This window comes from Pungitius pungitius, chromosome 6 (genome assembly GCF_949316345.1).
Source record: "Pungitius pungitius chromosome 6, fPunPun2.1, whole genome shotgun sequence".
In the NCBI taxonomy this organism is placed as follows: domain Eukaryota; kingdom Metazoa; phylum Chordata; class Actinopteri; order Perciformes; family Gasterosteidae; genus Pungitius; species Pungitius pungitius.
This window is the reverse complement of record NC_084905.1, coordinates 14,284,000-14,307,444: the sequence shown is the minus strand read 5'-3', so window position 1 is coordinate 14,307,444 and position 23,445 is coordinate 14,284,000. Positions and strand designations below refer to the sequence as shown.

Sequence of the window (23,445 nt, the reverse complement as noted above, 5' to 3'; positions counted from 1 at the left end):
TTACCAGAGCTTGGAGAGGACCTTAGCAACATGATCTATATCGGCTGAAAAGGGGTTAATTCATCAATTGTCTGGTGCATGAAATCGTAAAAAAATCTTTTGATATTCAAGCTTCTAGAAATAGTTGTTGAAAAGGCTTACATTTATTAAATTTATCTATATTAACCGCATGAACATTTTATTACACGTAAGGTTTTGACCCTTCAGATGGTTACAATATCTGGTCATTGGCCATTGTTGTCTAATTTTGCTCAAGGGCAGCTTGTTATTCGTGGTTTTGTTGTTAGGTTGGTAAGTTCCTCCTGAGTGTTGGGTCGATTACTTGGGTAATCACAATGAAACAGATGAATCCAGTCTGCCATTACCATGGTCCGTTAAATCAGGCGATGAAATCACAGTGGCTGGGCTTAAAAAATTCTGATTACATTACATTACATGTCATTTAGCTGACGCTTTTATCCAAAGCGACGTACAATAAGTGCATTTCCACATAGAGATACAAACTCAGAAGAACAAGTAATCAGAAAGTACAATTTTCATCAAATAAGCAGTTTCAAAACATGTTATAAAAAAGTGCCATTATAAGTACAATTTAAGTGCTATCATTTTTTAGTGCTACGGTTTGCTAGTGTTTTAGTCAAGGTAGAGTCTAAAGAGGTGTGTCTTGAGTTTTCGACGGAAGATGTAGAGGCTCTCTGTCCTGATGTCATCGGAGCAGTCCTGATGTCATCGGACTGATAAATTACCTGATTAACTGATCCATTTGTAAGATAATTTAAGTTTTATTTTTTTATTTTAGAGACCACTGGCATATGTAAGTACTTCAAAAAGTATTCTGAAAATATGGACAATGTGATTTTTTAGCCAAATCGGTTCACACAAGTTTCTGTGCAAAGCTCCATTGAATCTCCTTTAACTTCATACACACCTTTCCATTGACCATTACGATTTAGCATGTTTCCCCTGTAACCTTTCCGCTTCAGTTGCATAACCTAAGGCTATAAAGACTATTTCAAATTCATTTTTTTTAAATAATCTCCCAGGCAAGATTTTGTGTTCTTGCAAAATTGTGATACTGCATTGACAATCATAGTGTGTGGTCTTCCTGATTTGCCCAATCATTTAGCCTCGGCTCCACTGCCGAGGCTTTGTAGATTTTAACAATCCTAGTATCTTTACCCTACTTTACCCTACTACATACACACAGACACACACTCCTAAGCACACGCCTAAGCCCACACGCATACACAAACACACACACCGGTTTCAGACTTTTTGAGTGATGTTTCGATGAATCGTACCCTAAATCATAGCTCTAGTTTGACATGTCATACTGCCATTGCAGTGGATTGTGACCCAGATACAGCATGTTTCCCTCACGGAGGACATATGCAGATCGATAGTAAAAGCTCAGGAATAGATGGCTTTCTGCCTCTCAACCTTGTTTGTACCTCTGGTTGAAAGCGATCATATGGGTTGATCTGTATGTGCTAATGAATAACCGCTTACCTTCACTTCCCAAATGTGCAAAAATAAGAGAAGGAGCACTTTTCCTTTTTTTTTTCCTGCCATGTTAATTTTCCCTTATATAACTCCATTGGATTTCTTTTATCAATATTGCATGGATGTGGGTACATAAAAGCACACACAAAGAGAGAATGCTTTTGGGTTTAAAGGCAGCAATGAGTAAACAGCGTGAAATATTTATTGCTGTATGGAGGGAGTATGTCAGGCTATATTCCGCATTGTTGTTTGTGGCAAATATTATGTGTCAAAAACCAAATTCATAGCTCGAAAGACTTGAGTCGTTTCTTATTTAAATTGTTTTCCCACTTTAATTTAGTCCCATTTATTACCAAGTTATACGTCCATATCTTTTCAACAGCTGACTACCTGTACAAATAAAAAAGAAGTTTCAATTGTATCAGTTTTCAAATGATCTAACGAATTATGAATAATAACTACTACTAAATAGATATATGTTCTTCATGTAAAATAAGGCATGCATTTAGGAATAATTTACACAATAGAAAGCTTTTGAAAATTTCAAAATAAAGTATTTCATCTTTTAATTGTTGCAGCATTACATTCCGTCATGTTGAGTAATGTCAACCAAAAAAAACAACAACATTTTCCTCTTATCCTCTAAAAAGAGCATTTTCTGTGCACAGAGTATATGTGTTATTATTGAAACCACTTCTTTCTGCCATGTTCCTGTCCTTTGAAATGATTGCTGGCTTGGGAATTCATGTGTCTTATTCTGAGCGTAAGACACGTGCATGCTTTTAAGATTTTGGTCCTCTTTCCACAAATCTGCTTCTGGAGAACGCCGTATGAAACAATCCTAAGAGTTGTCTGCATGATGAAAAATGTGTACTGTGATTTAGGCAAAGAAGGTACTCTGTAAGTAGGGTTATTGGGATATGGCTTAAAGTAAAAGTTGTCTTGTCTTAATCTGTACTTTAGCATTACTGTTGCAGTGCCAGCCTGGTGCGTGTGAACATTTGGAATGGGTTTATTGCTTTGCACTCTGGATTGACACTCAACTTTGACATTGCACATCCATAGGCCCGCCGGCTAAATCCACCAAGTGTGAAGTAGATCGAATGAGCAGTTTTCAAGATATGTGAAGAGGCCATGCACGCAGACACAAAGGCAGACGTTTCAGATGTTAAAATTAGAAACGCGTGTCTCTTAAGAACTAGTTTTGATCTTCAGGTGGCTTTTATGACCCTCATTGTTTAGCAGTCAAATGACTTCAAACCTCTGAAGTACTTGGATAATTGTACTTTTGGCTTGACCATTATTATGTTTTTTCAGCAAATGTTTGGAAACATCGTATTTATGGGAATAAATTGACGAGATGTTTGCTTGGAGAATACGTACGTGCTGTTCTAATATCTTCACCAGGAAAACATTTTTCTATCCCTTCATGTTAAAACGTACGTGGGCAATTGGATTTCACTAAGGGTTGACGAAATACTGATTCAGATTGAAAGACACACCGCCTTCTTACACAGCCAATCAGTACACCTGGTAATAAGAACGGATTAACACTGCATTAAGCATCTTGGCACTTTTGTAAGTTAAAAGGCACAAATCCTGATTCCCCACCCTGTGAAACATATATTTTACAGTTATAAGCCTAGCCACAGTGACATCCTTGACCTACCTTGCATCCACAGTCTGCCAGTTCTGGTGGTGTATGGAGAGTTGAGGCAGAACAACCAGGTCTTAATTGCCTACAGCATTATGAAACCTCTCACTGGGGAGCCCAATTGATTTATTTATAGGCATCCTGCATCAAAGAGGCAACTGTCACTCCAGCAGAAACTCTGGAAACACAGAGATCAACAGATAGTGTACAGCCACAACTATCTTTGGTCACAGAGAGAGAATTCATAAAAAGGCCGATCGTGAAAGAATAAATTGAACAAGATGAAGCAATAACAGCAGTGAAAAATCTTTACGGATGCTATGTGGAAATAGATTTTGGTTCACACAATTTTCTGCATTTTTCTGTTCCTCTCTGCAACCCTAAAATCTATTCAAGCTACACACCCGCCGTACAATCTATGTAGAGACAGATTTATTGACGGATATAGGTGGATCAAAATTTTCAGCGCGATTGTGTGTATTTTCTGCTTAGTTTCTTGCATATTGTTGGATTTTGTATATTTCTGGAACTGTATGTTTCTGTGGTGTTGTCTGTCAAATAATCTTGTAGCGCAAACCAGCGTTGTGGTGAAGAGAATGTCACATCATGGCTCAGAACAACATTTCTCAGACAGCGTGTAGCAAAAGCCATGTCCTCAAATGTTCTCTTTGCTGAGAAAAAAATAGATTTTCTATAAACATATTTACCACTATCAGTCTGTCATATTTCCAGTCCTGTCTGCAGGGGTGACAGATTGAAAAGTCATAGTACAGCAGCTCGTCAAGCAGGATTTCCACCCTGCCGACCAAATCAAAACAAATATTAATATTTGAACCCGTAAAAGGTATAACGATTAGTTACAGTGTCACTGTTGCTTACACGCACGTTGACTGTGTCTGTGAAAAAAGGAGGGGTTCATCCGCTTGCTGTGTCAGCCCATGCGAAGTAGAGAAAGTGGCTTTGGGATGTGGTGCAGCTACTGTACAATATTGATTCCAAAAGCTTTTAGCGCAAGGCTAATTTTCCGTATGGGGTCTCTGCATGTGGCCCTAAACTCTGAATGGGTCAGAGTGTTTTGTTTACACTGAGCGGTTAATCTGTGTGAGCTGGCTGTGTATGTGCGTGTGTGTGTGTGTGTCCATTGAAACGTTACGCAAATGCATGTACAAACTAACACACAATCAATGTTTGCATTTCTGGATGCTTGTAATTTAAAGTGGACCACCCTCACATTCTGGGCTTTGACAGATGCTGCAGCACAGTAAACGTCATCAAACATCCACGTTGAGTCGAGGGTGGTCTCCTTCAAGCAGCCTCATCACAAAGCCAACTCAGGCTGTCAATCAATGTGTGGTGATTACTGATTATCAAAAATATTTTCCACTCTACCGCTTTATTTAGCACTTTGGGACTTTTGAGAAAAGGTGCTATAAAATGTATTTGACTTTTACTCTACTTTTAGACAATTAACCATACACATGCCTTGTTTTCTAGGCAGAGCAAGGCCTGCTGTTAGTCGTGAAAAACAAACCTGTCCTTATCAGTCAACAATTCTGCAGTATCAATCACAAAAGCTATCAGCAAAGCCACAACTGTGGAATATATGTGCAAACTTTTTTTCACATATTCAACAACATTTCCTGGATGTAAGATATGTTATAGATTGTATATTGTTGCAGTAATGTGAATCTTTCTGTGTCATTTTGGCTACTCCGGGTACCATAAAAGCACAAAATAAAGAGAGCGAGGGGGGTGGGGATTAAACTCCATACATATGTATGTGTCCCTCTACCTCCCAGTAATATCACATTTATCACACTCGTGAACTTCTGTTCTGGAACTGATATTGATCAACCCAATGGCAGACAATGGCAGATGATCAAAGGCCCATCGCCCGTTTATTTGATGCATCTCGGCCTTACAAATGCATTAATGCATTCAGATGAAAGGGATGTAGGTAAATATAAAAGATAGAACGAATGGAAATGTTAAGCAACAGAGGGATAAAGTGTGTGTGTGGCCTCGGGTGACTTCAGTTTGTGAGTGGCCGTGACATTTGCTTTACCAGGTGTAGAGGAGCGTGAAGTAAACTCTGATGGGGTCTGTGAACAGTTATCACATTTACTCCAGGCCACAGGCTATGGCTGGTTTGTCAAAGCTGACTGTATGTAATGCTCTCCCTCCCTCTCACAGGCTCTCCCACCTTCCTTTTTTTGTCATCACTCTGCCCCCCTCCCTTTTTTTTACCACGCTTCTTTTCTCTATTTTTCTTCTCGGCCCGCTGACTGCCTTAGCCACATCCCCTCCGAACTTCTCTGCTTCATGCTACCTCAGTTAACTTGCCTTATCTTTCTGCCCCCTAACCTCTGCTCTAGGACCTTTTTTTTCTCGTCATGGGCGTCTGACAGGGATGCATCGAGGGCGGCTTGCTCGATGGCTGGCTGTGGGTTTCAGTTGTATTTGGGAATGCCCTCATGTAGAGCTCTGTGGAAAAACACTTCCAACCCAGCTGATGTTTCAGAAACATGCAAACATTGCACTGGATCCATGCACACATACTGCTCTGTATGCTCATGAATTATGCCCTTTGTTTTCACTGGACTAGAGTGCCATAGATGGGGTGAGAGGGGATCGGGTGGAAGAGAGGAGGCCGTAGCTGTAAGCTGAGGCACTGGAGCTGGACTTCTTGTAATTCTAGTCCTCTAACTTAATGTTCCCCCGCAATGGGAGTAAGACTGATAAACTGCAGGGACTTATAGAACATGTTATGAAAGGTAGCCCTCTTTCCAGCAGTCTCTCTAAATTGGGTAGTATATCATTTGTAAAACCAGATAACTAGGTTCCGTGGATGTAGATCTCTTTGAGTTCTGATTCCGACACAGCTATCCTTGAATGATGCAAGTAGGATGAAATCCTTCCCTGATCTCGCCCTCGCTAATGATATTTCCCTATTGGAAAGCCATTTTAGGTCCCTTTGCCACATTCTTAATCCTTCTAATTGTGTGATCTGGTATTGTTTGTCATGCTGTTCATGTACTCCGATATCAGCCTTTTAAAAAAAAAATCAGAAAACCTGCAAATAATATGGGTAAATACACAACTTAAAACATTGATTAATGTCATTCATATCATTCAGTCAGTTTTACGGTGCTGTGAGGGCACAGCATTTCTCTATAAAAAATGAATATTGAGCCACCCTACAAGGTCGAGGTGAGAGTTATCAATTTCCCCTGCCCCAAAGACGTGGCTGGCTGTAGACGATACAGGCTGAGTGATTTGCTAAATCCTCTAATGTATTAGTACTACCTGCCATGCTCTTTCTCCAAAGCTGATGGGATTTTGCACTGTAGACTGTCCAGCATGCTTGCATGTAAGCATCTGAAGTGCAGGCGATGAATACATAAAGCCAACCTTCTGCTTGAGGAAAATAACAATGAGAAGTGAATATGAAGTTTGCAGCAATGGCAAGTTTCTTACCTGATTTTTTAAGTTGCAGATTTCAATTTTGGAACAGTAACTTGTCTTTAAAAAGATAAGTTAAGCTGTCCACACAAGAGCCCTGCACTGCAGTTATCAACTTCTCCTCCATATTTGTATTAAATGAAATTCAAGCAAAATAGATTATTGCTTCTTAACTATGGGGTATATCATCAGTGTAAATATTCCTGCAGCCTGTACTTCTGTGAAAGTCTATTTTGTGTTTATGTGCATGTTTATGCCCATATAGATCTACATTTGTGTGTTCACGGAAAAGATCAAATTATCTTATTTAACTGCAGCTTCAGAGCCTTCACCACTTGTATTCCCTGAAGTGCATGCTTTAAATTCCATTCAACAGGAAAAAGCTGTAGCAAGATTGTTGGGTCAAGTTGCACAGTGATGACACTGAAAACAGAACAGAGCACTTACTGAACATAACAACTAATATGTCACAGACAAGGGAAAAATGCATTTTTTCTGTCCTTGGCGATATCGATTATTGAAATGGTTGGCTTTGACACTGGCAATGCTCAAGCCCTTATTCAGCCCTCATTTGCCCTACACGCCACACAGAGGTACCAATGTCTGCTAGCATAAACTGAACAGGCAAATATATTAAGCCTTTAATTTGGTCAACACATCTTTCTTCAATAAACACAAGGGTCACAGACCATGCAATCCCTTTGGATGCATGTAAAAAATGCATCCAAAGGGACATGTGCGGATCAAAGTTAAGATTGACATTATTTGTTTAGCCCTTACTCACAGTCCCGATCTCAGTGCTTCGGGGTCTGCAAACCGAGTGAATGAGGATGACCCTTGGCCGTAAGACCTCCAACAAACACCTAAAACGATGTATGGCAGCTTGCTCTATCTATGACGATGTGTCACTTTGTTTAAAGGGGAACTATTTAATCAGTGACAGCCCTTATGGGTAGATAAAGTGAACCCTGAAGGCCAAATCCTGCCCAGCATTGATCCGCATGAACAATCCCCCATTATGTCTCGACGTCACCACAGTGCGCACTACAGCAAGAGCAACAGTGTGTGACCGCAACCGTGTACCATCAGGGCCGCTGCACTATATCTATTACGCATATTAACAAATGCGCGACATCAAACTATAGTAAAGATGTTGATTTTATGTGTATGTTGATTGCGTATTTCTGGTGCTTTTAAACACTACTTAAATAAACATTATAATTATAGTTAATACTAAATATTTTGTTTCATGCCGATTTTGAGTAATCGTCCAACTCTAATCCTTTTGTATTTAATCTTTATTTAATCTATTTTTTTCTTTTCAAACACTAAATGTGTTATTTGATTCATTTTATTAGGATTATCGTTTATGCAAATCACAGATTAGCATTAAGTCATTTTGCACCATTTTCATAAATGTCATTTCTTCAATTCTGCTTTATCTATGCTTCTCCGGTTTTATTTCCAAGTTTCCCTGGTACTTATCTTCTTTTTGTGTTTTCCCCCTTCATCTCCAATATCCCTCCTCTTTGCCCATTCCCCCACCCTCCTTCCCTGCCTTTCTCTCCCTCCCTCTTTTCTCTTGCAGGCGAGGGATGCACGCTGCAAACCGTGTGTGCGTGTAGTGTAATCGAGAGCCAACAGAGTGTGTGTGCGTGTGTTTGTGTGTGTGTGTGTCTGGGTGATTTTGTGTGTCTGGAGAGAGAGACATAGACCGAGCCCCTAATACAGAGCATGCCTCTGCGTCCGGCAGCCGGCAAACATGAGCCACCCAACCCTCCACGGCAGGACCAGCAGCAGCAGCAGCAGCATCACACATACACACACTCGCGCACACTCGCACTGCCTTACACACACACATCAAACGGCAGCCAGGGGGCCAGCACTGACAGCGGCAGCTCCCAGGAAGAGGACGGCGGTGTTCCCATTCCTGTCGGTGTTCCGGCTTTCTGTCCCGGTGCAGAGCAGAGCCACAGGGCAAGAGGACCCATGGAAGAGCCGACCGGCAACACCGTGGTCATCCGCATTGGAATCCCAGACCTCCAACAGACGGTAGGAGCTCGTTGTGTAGCCTCTGCCGGAGAGGATGAGAGATAGGGAGGCTGCCTCTCCCCCTTCCTCTCTGAATGGGTGCTTTCTACCTGTCTTCTGTCTGCTTTTTTGGTTTCAGCTTCTCTTTAGAATGTTCAGTTTTTCTTTTTTTTTTTACCCTATCCTACCCATCTTTTTTCTCTTTTTGCCGCACTTTCTTTGTTTTGGTATGCACACTTGGTGGCTGGCTGTATTTGCATTCTGGCTTCTGGGGGTTCCACTCGTCCCCGCCTATTCCACTGACGTCTGGCTAATAAATCCACCTCTTCATTAACTTGGCTTCAGCTGACTTTGACAACTGGCCACTTAGGGTTGGAGTGGGGGAGGGGGGTAGGCAGAGCAAAGACGGGATCAGGGATAAAGAAGGCTTTAAGAGGTATTTAAGAGGTATGGGAGAGAATCAAGATAGTTATGAACTGTGCAACTTTGCATCTCCCTGTTTCCGCTCTATGCCGAGACAGAATAAGAGATATTAACTTATCTTTATGAACCATGGTTATGCATGAATACCTTAAGATAGCATGTATCTTGTGTCGTATTGCAGCCACAGGACAAAACGCTGCACCATTAGACTGTGGCATTGTTCCTTTCCTCAGGTTATTCTTTAACATACGTTATGGTCTATTCTAAATCACTGTGGCCATACTGTCCTGTTTGTTTGCTGCAGAAGCGACATGGAGTACAGCAAATGTCCAGTTATTAAATCATTGTTCAAGCTTCTATTCTAATTAATATTGAGTCAGCAACAGCTATACTGTCATGTTTGAGTTATTATTTGGGCACTACAAAAACAATACCTTTGGATTAATTGTTGTAGTTGTGTTCAATATATATACTTCATTCTTCGCTGAGCACAACATTACCATTACATTTTCCATTAATTCACGAATTTAAACAGAAAGCGATTCCCTGAAATGAAGTGCAAATGCAGATTTGACATTTACATTGGCTGTAGAATGAACTAAATTAAATATCAACTTAACACTCTCTTTAAATCCCAAAGCTATGCTCTTCTTCTGGCAGTAGCATGTGACTTAAGAGGCCACGTGGATTTTAAAAGAAACAACGCAAAATTGTTCTATTACTAATTTGCCCCCGTGTCAATAATTCAACTTACACCTCTTCTTCTGCTACAACATTTACAAAGAAAACGTCATCGACCTGTATCACTGCAAACTGCAGCCAGACACATACTCATTCTCATTTACTGAGTTGGCTTCCTGAGTGTGATTTAGTTTATCTTATTATGCGTTTCATTCATTCTCCAGACAGTGATCGCCAAGGCAAGAGGCTGTTTTTGTGTTTTTCATTGTTGATTACCTCATTGTTGCTGGCTTCTTGACTGAAATGACCCATTGTATTGTAGTGAGGCCACTTACTGCATAGCAGAAAAAAAAGACAGGAACTAAAAGGAAAGCAGTTGAAAAGAAAGCAGAGAATTCCCCAAAGGTGCCAGAGAATCACTGTGTGTAAAAACAGTTTTCATATGAGTTGAAACACATGCACGCATGCACACAGACATGCACACACGCATGCACACAGACATGCACACGCAGAATATAATTGAGACACGAAAGCATACCTAAAAATGTTCTGACATACCTGAAAAGACAAAAACATGCACACACGGTTCTACAGCCTAGTTATCCCATTGCCAAGGGACTACCGTTACCATTAGTTCCTCTTTTAAGGAGTCGTATTCAGTCCGATATACTGACGGGCACATGCAGCGTGACTTGGTGACAGACAGAAAGAAAAACAGACAGAGAGCCTGAAAGTCTGACGGGCAAACATGGAGGCAGCTGACAGATGGCCAGACGCTGACAGTATGAATCTTTTATGGAGCAGTCAAAAGTGACTTGTGTGTACTCTGAGTGAGCTGGAGATTACACCAGAAGAGTCAGATTGAAGTTAGATTACACACCTCCTGCTGTGTTTGAAGGATCAGCACAATGAAGCACCATGCAAAGATCACCGTCACCGCAGGCCAAACTTTTCCTTTTCCTTTTTAGCAGGAATGAAGGAAAGAGCGCCAAAATGACCTAATTCACACACCTGGTGTGGCTGTTTTGTCTTGAATTGCCATTAATAACATTTAGCTAATTAGAATGAAGAATTTGATTTGTATGTTTCTTGTACAACTGATTTGGATGTGTACATGTAATATCAGTTTTGAGAAGATATTTAGTTATCAAACCTAGCTTGTGTTAAATGTAGGTACCTTGTCTGATGACTTGGGCGAAGTGGAATGAGGAGTATTTGAGGCAAGTGTTGGATAAGTTGGGTATGCCATTGAGAAGGTTTTCAATTCTGTCAACTTTGTCAAGAAGACTTAACCAGTTATTACCAGAAATGAATTATCCCGGCATGGAAATCACTTTGTTGAGTTGTTTTTTGATTTAGACTAAGCCAAGTCTGGTTAGTTCCATAGTTATCATTTGTCAGTCCTCATATGCAACCACCGAAACTCAATTTCTATGATTGGTTGAAGATAAAAACTCCTAATGGGTGTCATTCATCTCCAGCCAGAGATGGAGAAACTGACACAAATAGTCTGCCTCTCTTGTTGTGTCTATTTTTGCATTCTCCCTGTTTAATCATTAAGAGATAGTAGTTTGCTGTCAGAAGTACAACGGTGTGATGATTATTAATGTACAAAATACAACATGGAACAATACAGACTGGTTGTCCTCATTGTGTACATCCTACACAATTGAGACAACTGCCTGGAAAACAATTTTGTTGATAGTGGTGCAAGTCCAGAATGTCATTTATCATTCTCAGCCTCCCTTATCATTGAGATTATCTAGGTTTGGACCCTGATATTGTCTGTTTGCCTTCTTTGATTGTGTGGGTGAATCGGATTATATAGTTGTTTCTACAACATTTTTACTCAGCCAGGTGGTCATTTGATTACAACAACTTGAGAAAACAGTACAAGCATGGATTCAGACATCTAGACAGTTTAACAAGTTGACTTCTAGTAGTTACACAGACATTATCTGACCAATGACTACCATGAGGCGTTGCTGTGATAAACAGGGCCTCATAGTTATACTTTCTTCCTACGCCCACATGTCTTTATTTTATTTACTGAGACATACATACATTTGACATCCATCAAAAGCTTATCTTTTGGAAAGGGAAAGAAAGGGACAAGATAAGGAGGCTAAGGGAGAAAGAAAAAGCAAAGGTGCAGGAGCGGGAGACAAAGAGCCGGTACTATGGACTGTGCCAGGGATCCGATTAGCATTATGTCTCTCTACTGTTCAACAAAAACTCACCTGATCCAACTTCAAAAAATAACCTTCCCTCAGAAAAATGTGTTGGATGTTTTCTGATCAATGTAGCCTCTTCCCCATTTCATCACTTGCAACATTTAGCCTTCCTCCTTGTGCATTACTTCATGATAGACTATTTATGCTATTGCATAATCCAAGTTTTTGAACCTCGGTACTGCTCAAACCCTTTGTTCTGCAATGGCTATGCCATTCTGTATACATTGTTCATGCTTACATTGCTTACATAAACCCTCAAACATTGTGCCTTCCTCAATGTCATGTTTGTAAGTCTGCAAACATGGTTTGGCCGGTCTGCCTGTGTTAGCGGTGGAGGATTTGCTTTCCATTGTGACCATCAAGCATTCTCTACATCTGCTACTGGTTTGAGATCTACAAGCTGTTTATTTTCAGAAGTAGTCCTTGAAGCGACAGGCCTATCTCTTGCTGGCATTCAGTCTTAGGAGGCTGGAATTTGAATTAAATGATCTGTGAACTTTTTTCTCAATCAGGAGAGGAATGCAAACATTATAAATGTTTAGATTACCTTTTATTACCCAACTAGTCTTAGAGAGAGCGAGAGTACGGCTCCAAGATAAACAAAAACAGGTTGTAACAGGTACCACGAGTCAATTGCCTGAACGTTGATTAAATCCCTGATGACGTGCTGTTCTTTTTTAATGACCTTTCAACTGCACTGATAATTAAGTACTGGGATCCTAAGTGAAATATATGCTTATCGTAGCTGCCCTGCGCTGCATGCTGTAGCTTGCTGGTAATCTTTTCAGTCCCAATTATCATCATCAACCATCAACTACCATCTGTACAGAAAGTTGCTGCATGCATTGAATTAATAAATGGTGGAGAGCACATTGTATCTAAATTGTTAATTAAAAAGCCTAATGGCTGCAGGAACAAAAGTGCGCTTCTGTGGAGCATTGTGGCAACAGGAGCTGTTTGCTCCTGTTGGTCTTCATGGAAGTGCTGGATGCTTGTCAGATGAAAGATCCCTCCTAAGCTTCCTTCTGGTTCTCTGCTCTGGGCTGAATTCCAGCTAACCTGGAGTCAGGCCAACAATTGATCCTGTCTTCTTGATGATCTTATTGATCCTGTCCTTATCCACACCTGTAATGCCGACACCCCAAGAGACATCTGCATGGAAAACAACAGCATATGAAATTACTCTCTCGTCTAAAGCGTTTATAATACTGAATTTAATGCAAGATTTCTGATTGTATGCAGCAGATGGGAACTGTCTAGTTTCCACACTTGGTACTTTAAAGCAACCTGTCCGATCGGATATTATTGGATATATTTTATGGTCAAAGGAGAGGCTGGAAAATATAAATTTCGATAAATACTTAATTTGAACCTCCTGCTTACTCTGGTTGCAGTATTAGTGGAGATGTTTTATTAAAGAATAGCCTCTAGAAAAGCTCTGCTAAGTCTGTGATTAACACATTTTCATTTAAAAATAACACAATATTAATCTACGGTGGCCGAGAAGGTTCAGACAAATACAAAAGCCACAACACAACCGCAAATGCCACAACACAACGCAAACGCTACAACACAAAATACAAAAGCCACAACACAACCGCAAATGCCACAACACAACTGGACGCCGCAACCCAACACAAAAGCGAAAACGAAAGTAACCCACGGGAGCTAGCGTATTTTGGAGGAACGCCCACGGGAACCAGCATATTTTTGACGAACGGAGCTGGAGGATGCCAGATCGTTCAAGAAGTTAGTGAAACATTCCTTGCGGCTACAGTTAGAATTTAGTTAACTAACGTTAGCTAAATGGCGCCATGCGTCTTTTAGCTTACGTTAGTTAGCATCCTCCAGCTCCGTTTATCCAAAATACGCTCACACCCATGGGCAGTTACTTAGCTACTTCCGTTTTCGCTTTTGTGTTGTTTTGTGGCGTTCGTGCTGTGGCATTTGCGGTTGTGTTGTGGCTTTTGTATTTTGTGTTGTGGCGTTCGCGTTGTGTTGTGGCTTTTGTATTTGTCTGAACCTTCTCGGCCACCGTATTAATCCGCCCTTATTTTCTTAAATTCTAGCTTTCATTCTCTTCCTCTCCTCCATCTTTTCTTTGCTCTATCCCTAGAGAGGAACGCTTGTGTGTGGGGAAGTTAAGTCAAGACTTACATTTCATAAAACGTCCCGGATTGTGCCCACATGCTGTCTGCATTATATGTAAGCAAAGACCGCCTTGGTACCTGTTTTGACTGTTTGGACGCCAAAGCAAGACAGATTGGATGTCATAGGGTGCGTACTTGAATGTCCCCTGCTCGCTTTTCAAAAAGCAACTGCAACCTTGCATTAAAAAAAAGATTAAACTCTATTAGACTCATTTCAAGCAGATTAAAATCAAGCAATAACAGCAACAAAAAGAAATGCCCTTGGTCGTGGACAGCTCGACATAATTGGTACCAGTCTAGTGCTGTAGTAACTTAAAAATACTCTCATATTATCCAATTATTCATGTGCCTGTTATTGGATGCTTGCAGCTCTGATAGTTCATTGGGAGATGCAGTCTGAAAGTGGTCCGCTTTTTGATTTGATTTTTTTATCCATTGTGCATTGGTGGTGTACAGTGATTGAACATCGTGCATTTACAGTAGTATTTGCCTTAAGATGGTGGGTCTGCACTTTCTTTGTGTCCAGAGCATTTATTGTTTGGGCTGTGATTCTCTAATGATTTTCCAACGGCTCCGTCTTACCTTCAGGATTTGGTTGCTGTGGGGATTATATCATCAGGACTCCAACTCCAATCTTGAGTTTGAGAAGTGAAGAATTCACTACCTGCCCTATGTCACTGAGCTTTCTGTTATTAATTGGTAAACATTGTTAATTTGTCTGTATTTACAATATGTGTTTTCTCATGAATATTTCTAATAATGCACATATGTAACATACGTAATGTTGCATCCAAAATTGGTGAACGTCTCTCTGTAATGCCTCCAATTCTCCCATGTTGCTATTTTTAGGTTTATGTACAGTGGCCGCAGGGGCCCAAGACGTGGCTCGCAAATTCCTTCCTCAGTTTACCCAACAGCTATTGAGAGAGATTGATCCAGTGTAACGCTGTTTCCCTTGATCTTATGTTTCTTGCTATTTTTGTATCTTTCATCAGTCCAGAAGGTCCTACACAAAGAGAAATAATGCAGAGAGAGGGATAAGGGTGGTAAGATGTGTAGTGCAATGTTCTTGCATATTGGAGGGTGAGCCAGAGCGTGTTTTTAAATCAGTTATTCCAAACAACCATTGAACACAAAGTTTATTCACACTAGTATTTTCACGCACAAATCAGTTTATTCACAGATGTGAAGATTTTCCTCTGAACTGACCCACTACTACCCTGTCAAACTGTTAGATGTACCGTGGTGACCAGCACTAACCTTATTCCCTCAATAAATATAATTGCATTTTTAGATAGATTAAAAAGAGACTTCAGACAGAAGGTCAAAACGATGCCTTTGAAGCATAAATCCAGAATGTCAGCATTATTTGGCTGCAAAGGTAGGTTATAAGGATGAAGATAGAAGTTATGCCCTTCAAAGCACTGTGTAAAAGTGGACTACGTTACCTGATTGATAAGAAAACATAATAATTCAAGGAAAAAAACTGATCCTGTAGATGAGTAAAGATGAGTACGTCTTAATGTAGGTCTTTATGTATTCTGTTACAATCATTAAAAAGCAAAAGCAGCGTGTGTTTTCAGTCTTTACACCTTTAGAAGTTAGTGTTAAACACTAGTTAACGACATGCTAACTTACTGTAATACACTAATGTCAGCTCCACTGGTTTAATAACATCTCCTTCTAACGCTTCCTTGTAACAAATGTACACAGACAATTTAACATGTACCATATTTTTGCGACTATAAGGCGCACTGGATTATAAGCCACATCTTCAATGAATCGCCTATTTTAGAACTATTTTCCTATATAGGGCGCAAAGGATTATAAGGCGCATAGAATAGAAGATACTGCAGTAAAACGTTTGACTGGCAGATGCTACGTTGTATTTGGGCAGGCTTTGTTGGAGGGCTGGACTTACAAAGGGTCAGTTGGTTCCTCAACAAGCTTGTTATTCATTTAGTGCAGATACTGTCTTGCATCGCAGATGAAGGGAAATAACTTAGAGCGATGTAACAAAGAGACTCAATTTTGTATTTTAAGGGAGGCGGTTTTGGATACTAATAAATTAAATAAAAAATGCTCATTATTCTCTACGGGATAGCCAACTCTCATTTAAATCTTTGATTGGTTTATTGATTTTCCCTTCTTTGAAGTTATCCCTTTTATATTCACTCACCCTGTTGACTTCCTCTCAGTTGTTTTTCCTTCTTTGTTTTTCTCTATTTCTTTCTCCCTGTGTCTAGTCTGAGACAAACCAGGGAATAGATGGAGACATTAATAACAGCGCAATCATAGTGAGCTATTGTTACAGGGTTAGGCTGGATATTCATTGAATTTGTGCAGGGAGAACACTTCTCACAAGTGTAATATTACTTATACCCAGAAAGCAAAGGAAACTCGATAGGTGCAAGATTTTAGATTGTGACAATCAGTCTGAATTGTGATGAAAGATGACAAGAATCGCAAAAAAAAGACCAAGTAATAATAACCAATGTTTTCAGGACAAGGTTTCTGAAGCGGAGTCTACTTTGCACATAAATTAACAATATTAAGTAAATAAATCATAACACCCCGGATTTAACTAGTGAAACACGGTGCCTACGGACTTAAGAGAGCCGGATCACTTTAAAGATCAAAGAAGCTGTGCGACAGTTCATTAGGCAAATCTTTAAGAAAAAGCAACAATAGCAGAAATGTATTCTGGGTATCTTTCTAGATTGCTTTGTCCCCTGAAACACCTTCCAACATTCTACACAATGATTTATTTGGGGGTATACTTTTTAAATTATAAAATATTTACCCCATAAAAAACTAATTGATAAAAATGTATTTACCGTATTTTCGCGACTGGCTTTCTCATAAAACCACAGTGCGCCTTATAATCCGGAGTGCCATATATATGGATCAATTGGTTGATCCATACTGGTTAACGAGGATCCATTGGAGGGAAAGTCTGGTGCCAGCAGCCGCGGTAATTCCAGCTCCAACAGCGTATATTAAAGCTTCTGTAGTTAAAAAGCTCGTAGTTGGATGTCGGGATCGCGCTGACGGTCCGCCGCGAGGCGCCACCGTCTGTTCCAGCGCTGCCTCTCGGGGCAAGATGCACGACAGCATTTGCCAAGAATGTTTTCATTAATCAAGAACGAAGTTGGAGGTTCAGAGATATTGTTAATATCCACATTAACGTTTGAACAACGTTACCATGGGAGTAAACGCTTAATAACGTTTGATTTAGCACAGCCCGATCTAGTGGATGCATAACGCAGCCCCAGTCAAACGTTTTACTGCAGTATCTTCTATTCTATGCGCCTTATAATCCGGTGCGCCTTATATAGGAAAACTGTTCTAAAATCGGCGATTCATTGAAGGTGCGCCTTATAATCCAGTGTGCCTTATAGTCGCGAAAATACGGTATTGATTAAATAAATTGTGGCTTTACTACACAAATGGGTCTGGGAAGATGAGAAGTGGGTCATCTTACTGAACAGTGTTTGAAGAAATTCATACGCTTAAAAATCTTTAACTACAGGCTCCTTTTGCCAATTTGAAAATTTCAGTAAGTTTCCTTGGCAACCAGCTAGGCTGAACGGCTGCTTGGCACATCTTGAGTGTAAGTACTTTACATTTGTTGAAGTGTGAGTTGTGCACAGTGTATTATGTGTGCAATCAGTTATTTATCAAGGCCTCCCATTCTTCACAAATGCACCATTAGTGCCTCAAGTCTGTAAACTATTTCCTTTCAGGGATGCGGCAGTGTTGCTGCAAGAAATGGACCCTCCTGTTGTTCTTTGCGTATGGAAAACAGTTATTACTGTAGTAATGTTAAGGCCGTATTCATGTAGAAATCTACCATTCACCAGCGGTGACTTGAAGGAGAGTTCAAGGAACTATTGCGGTCATCTGATACGAGTGAGAGTGAGAGTTTGCAGTACAAACAAGAACAAATGCTGAATGTAAAGCAGCTGCCAGTGGCCGCTGACCAAAGATTACAGCCTCCTAGCTCTTTACAGATTCAGGTCCAGGGTCCTCTGCAGATGAAAGATAAGGTTCAGTCTCAGCATTTAAAGCTGCTCAATTTGACGCTGGAACTACAGATCTGTAATCTCTCCCTCTTTTCCTGGCTCACAGTCGCTCTTTCTTGTCTCTTGCACACTGACCCTCTTTTGCAGTAGTACGCTATCACTTTTCTCTACTTTCCTCAAATGCACCCCTTACTGCTAAGTCCTGTTCTTAGCCTACTTACTTGTGTACAACATGTGCCTGCAGACAGAGAACATGTAGAATTCCAGCCTATTATAAGATTCGGATGCAAAGGTTAATCATGCCACCTGTTGCGTAAACCATTTCTGCTGATTTTGTCGATAGTCATGTATTTGTGGTTCATCACTCAGATTGATGCTGTACTACTGATAGCATTCAGTGGATTATAATAACATCCTAGCAATCCAATCTGCGTTCCTTGACAACATTCCACTTCAACACAAATTAAACTCAACTACTCATTTCAAATGGACTGTATGAATCGCGTGCCTTTGTCCAAATTTAGGGAAATTCCAGCCGCAGCATTTTCTGTGCTGTGTGCAAGGTGTCTCTCAGGGTGCCTGAATCTTGATTGTAGCTCATTAATCTGAGCTAATTCAATCAATGCTGTTTTCCTCTCCTGGTCACAGGGGTATTGTAGTTTAATAATTCAGATGTAAACCCTGGGGTACTATGGTCATTTAATACTATGGGATTTTGAGATTGATTCAAAAATCAATTGTGTATAGCTGCGTATCTTTGGATGATTTCAATATCCTGGAGAAATAGTTCTTTGAATCTATTTTTTAGCTCCAACACTGATTTATTTAACATACCCGGATTTTTTTAGCCCTATTCAATGATTTTGAGTGCACGTTGAAACTGGAAAGATAGAGATATTTCAGACCAACTGAATTTCATGGGAAAAATGAGAAGAACCAAATAACAAAAACCCTGATGCATAGACCTTGAGAGAGTTGCCGATGGCCAGTAATGCTCACGATTAAAAAGAGAGGCTTGTTCATGGAGCTGATAATGCCCCACATCAAACAGATGTGTGTCAGCTGTTAAAAGGCTCAGCTGTAGTGTGATCACCTAAAGGGGTCACACGGTCTAATTTCACAAAAGTTGTGTGTGGAGGCTGACACAAATGGAGATATGCTGTGTATAAATGAGTTTGTCCTGAGCCAGATGTGTCCTCATAACGTGTTCACTTTTAACGGCAATATTTCATCGTTGACTTGCGACATGCAGTAATAACAGGATGAGAAAAGGTAGCTGTTGTTTGGTCTCACCATAGGTGTCTGAACATATTTTGGTGATGCAAGAAGGATACTTTCTGCCTCAGGATTTTTATTTTAAAAGGATTTTAATTGGCTGACTTAAACGTTCGTTAATATTATTTTTGGATTGATTCATGGATTGATTCTGAGTCACCATTAGTGAATAAAAGACTATGGTTCAGGGCCTTTAAATTGTTGTTGTAACAGTGATAATTATTAAAATGTAATGACATACTGTTTGGGCAACCTAAAAACTGCAAAAGATATGCTTCAAAGAGAAGCTCTTGCCAGTTAAGCTCTTGATAAAACTGAGACTGAGACAATCTACTGCCTTTCAATAAAGTTTTTTTTAGAGAATTCAATTAATTTTGTATGGCCCAAAATCACAAATTCCAAATTGGCCCCCATAGAGCTTTACAATCTGCACACATACAAACACCTATGTCCCGAAACCCTCTCTTTGACACAGGACAAGTGCCGTTCTTCATTTAACAGGGAGCCAGCGCAGAGAAGCTAATACAGGAGTCATATGATCTATTTTGCTGCAGCATTCTGGATCAACTGGAGAGACTCAAGGGACTGCTTAGCGCAGCCTGATAATGAGAAATTTAAGTAATCTGGTCTAGCAGTAGCAAAGGCAAAACTTGCAACACCCATCGTGAGATGATCCATCTGTGACGGATTGACGTAAGGCTTCTTTGAACGTGGCTCCGGTATTAGATAGACATCTGCTGTAGAAACTTCACATTCCGAGAGTAGGAATACAAAAAGTATTAGGTCATTTTCCAATAAAAGAGAAGTCCGTGGAAAGACTATTAAGTTTAATTTTAAAGTTTAATTTTAAAATCATACACCAGAACAAAGTTGAGGGTGTGATTAGAAGCGGGTTTTACTCTGACAGAAACCAATCAAATGAAATGAGATATAGTCATCATTGACAACCACACAAATATTAAAATCCCCCACAATAATGATCTGTTTAAAGGCCGAAGAACTCTAAATTCTAAATAGGGAACTGGGGCCCTGTATATTACAACAAACAGAAACTTCTATATTTTCCAGGTCGCGTGCAAAATAACAAGAACATGGCTTTCAAATGAGTTATAATTTAGATTAGATGTAGGGTTTATTAATAGGCAAAAAAAAGTCAACAATAGCTGCTATTCCACCTCTCCTGCCTTGAGAAATATGAGTACTAACATGAGTTATAGGAGTGATTTAGGCTGACATATTATCCATTAGACAGCCAAGCTAAAATGCATCTATATGGTTTTACAGCTTTAGATTAGATCTGATGTTTAAGTGTTTGCATTTAACACTCTTAAAAAAAAAAATCTTTTTGTGTTGCACTGCTGAATTGTTGGTTATAAGTTTTATTACCCCTCCTAAAATTTTTACCTTTGATTAAAATAATTTTAGTGTCTGTGGGACAGACACAGTCTCAATAGGGTTTAGTAGGTTTTCAGAGAAGCATTAGACTACAACTCTGCTTCCAGGTCTGTGATTTAATTGACACCCTTGAATATTATTTAACTATTGCCTATAAATCAGAAAAAGGATTTATCGCTGGTTATTTCTGTTGCCAATGAATAGTGATTCTTACTTGAAAAACAGCATTGAAAGTGTTCTGAAAAGCAGAAGAAAAGACAGTTCAGGTAGAGACGTAGGTTGTGGATACAAAGTGGATACCTAACGAGTGTTAGGTTTAAAGAGACAATGAGTGAATCATTTACCTATGAGCTACCTCTCGCTGCTCATCCATCATAAATTGCAGCCTTAACTGTGCTATGAAATAAGGAGGTCTGAAGGATGATGGACTATTAGCTTGTATTGCATTTGCTGAGTTTACTTCCAGTGGATCCCCAGATTGAGACAGATAAACATATGCACATACTGTCTCCTGGACTCTGGCCAAACAGAAGGAACCGCAGGCAGCCATGGGAGGAGAACAGCAAAAGACGGTGACTTTTCATTTATTTACACTAGTAGGTCACTGCTGTTCGACTCATCCGGGTTATATATATAATATGGTGCTATACTAATACATTTGAATTGAAGGATCTGGTTTGCATGTTAGTTTGACTGGTGATACGTATTGTCCTTTAAGGGCATTGGTTAGGAGGACTTCTAGCTGTTCTCACATCCAGTAGAAGACTCAGCACTGTTAATTACTGCATATGTCATCAGTGCAAAGGTCTTTGGAGAACAAAACAGGGCTGGGTGGGAGTCATGACACTCCATCATCTCAATTCACTGCTTCTTTTCACTCTCCATTCTCTTCTCTGTCGATGTATCACTTCTTGCTAAAAGGCAACAACAATGCCCTGTCTATTTCTTTTGTAACTGGATGCCATCTGCACCTTTAGAGATACCAAGTCACGTCCTGCTCCATATATCATCCTTGCTTGCGTAATCACTAACAAACCTACACAAACGAAGCAGAAAGTACGCGACTTCTGGGCCCTGCTTTAAACCGGGACAGTGCAAGTCTGAAGTATTTCTGTGATTGTTTTCACTTTCACAACCTGTTTGCACCTACTTGAACTTGTCATCGTGCTGGTTTGTGTTTTTATTTCCCACAAAATCACTCCACCATAAAATGAACTTGTTTGAAATGATTAATGTGGATTCAGAACTTTGGGTTTAACATGTTAATTAGATTAGATTAGCATTAGTTCCTCACATCTTAATTTGAGAGACACACATGTAAAGTTTTGAGGTAAGCATAGAGTTACCCCTTGATTGTAGACTTCTCTCAACAGATTGTAGTTGTTTGAATTAATTAATGTGTGGTTTTAAGAGGCTGGAAATAGTATTAGCTTTTCAGATCTTAGTTTAGTTAGTAGTTAGAAAGAAGGAAAATTCAAAAAGTTATATCAATTTAAAAAAAAGCCGTGTAATGCAATACAAATATTATTAGGGGTTTTCTCCTATTTAGAAGTGACCTATCTACTCTGTATGTGCTATGTAAGGATTTTCTTTCTTCAGGTTTAGGTGGCAGAGAAAGGGGTTCAACTCTTCTTTTTTCCCCTTTTAGCAATGTGAGTCACATGGACGACGCCGAATGAAGCTGAACACCGCTTTACGTAGCCTAGTTGATGTGGTCGTGTCACAGGAACTCGCTGGGTTTCCCTGGCTCTGTCGCCCGATGAGACACCAGTGTTGTGCTTTGAACCAAATCTCACTCTCACACAGAGATGCTGATGCTAACATTAGACGCATGCCTCTCCTTGTTTCAACCACACAGTGAAGTCACAGCAACTAATCTAATTAGCTTTACCCACAAAATGCCCAGTGATCAGTTTAGCTTTTTAGGTCATCTAATGTGGTGATTAGTTTAATGATGCCCCTTCTTTGTCTTCATTTATGCGTTTTCTGTTCGCTGTCACAAGTGTGACCTTCAGTTTGATCCTTCCTCTCCCTCAAGCTCCTACTCTCCACTACTCTCCTATCCAATCGCCCTTCACTTATGACTCTTATCTAAGTGGAGAGAAGATCAAGACTTGGCACTAGATCAAAGAATGTGAAGACAAGAAGGACACTAAAGAGGAGAATGTTTGATTCTGTTACTCTGATCTTAGCCAGTGTGTGATTGAGTTTGACTGTTGATGAACCTCCAAATTCACCATGTCAGCACATGTAAACACAGAGGAAGACATGCAGATGTTTTCACCAGCACCCCAGTTTGCTCTTTCTCCACCGAAGTATATGCTACTGCAGTATCTTATTATTCTACTCTAATACTCTTATTTTGATGTAAAAAATCCCCTTGTCGACGCCTAAGCCCCTTAGCTTTTCACAGGAGTGCAGCAGTACCATTGACTGTATGTCTTTGACTGTATGACTTGATGGCTTAATGGACTGCATAATTGGAGCTTTTTTTTACATTTCTACATTAGCTGAATTTCGAATACTTTACACTGGAAATTTTACCATAGAAAAGCATGAATGTGTAAGTGGTTCGTCATATAATTTAGGGCTGCAACATAAAAAAGTGAAAA

The 23,445-nt window shown here is 40.0% G+C and overlaps 1 protein-coding gene across 11 annotated transcripts in view; it reads left to right on the top strand.

Annotated features, from left to right (window-relative positions):
• shank3a (SH3 and multiple ankyrin repeat domains 3a) overlaps positions 1 to 23,445 on the top strand; it is a 136,200-nt gene that overhangs the window by 21,457 nt on the left and 91,298 nt on the right. For all 11 annotated transcript variants that reach the window (XR_005114226.2, XM_037450566.2, XM_037450563.2 and 8 more), the window contains one exon: positions 8,208 to 8,671. Coding sequence is in view for 10 of the 11 variants with exons in the window: in XM_037450566.2 (XP_037306463.2) it covers positions 8,354 to 8,671 (318 nt within the window). In the remaining variant the exon portion in view is untranslated. The remainder of the gene's footprint in view (positions 1 to 8,207; positions 8,672 to 23,445) is intronic.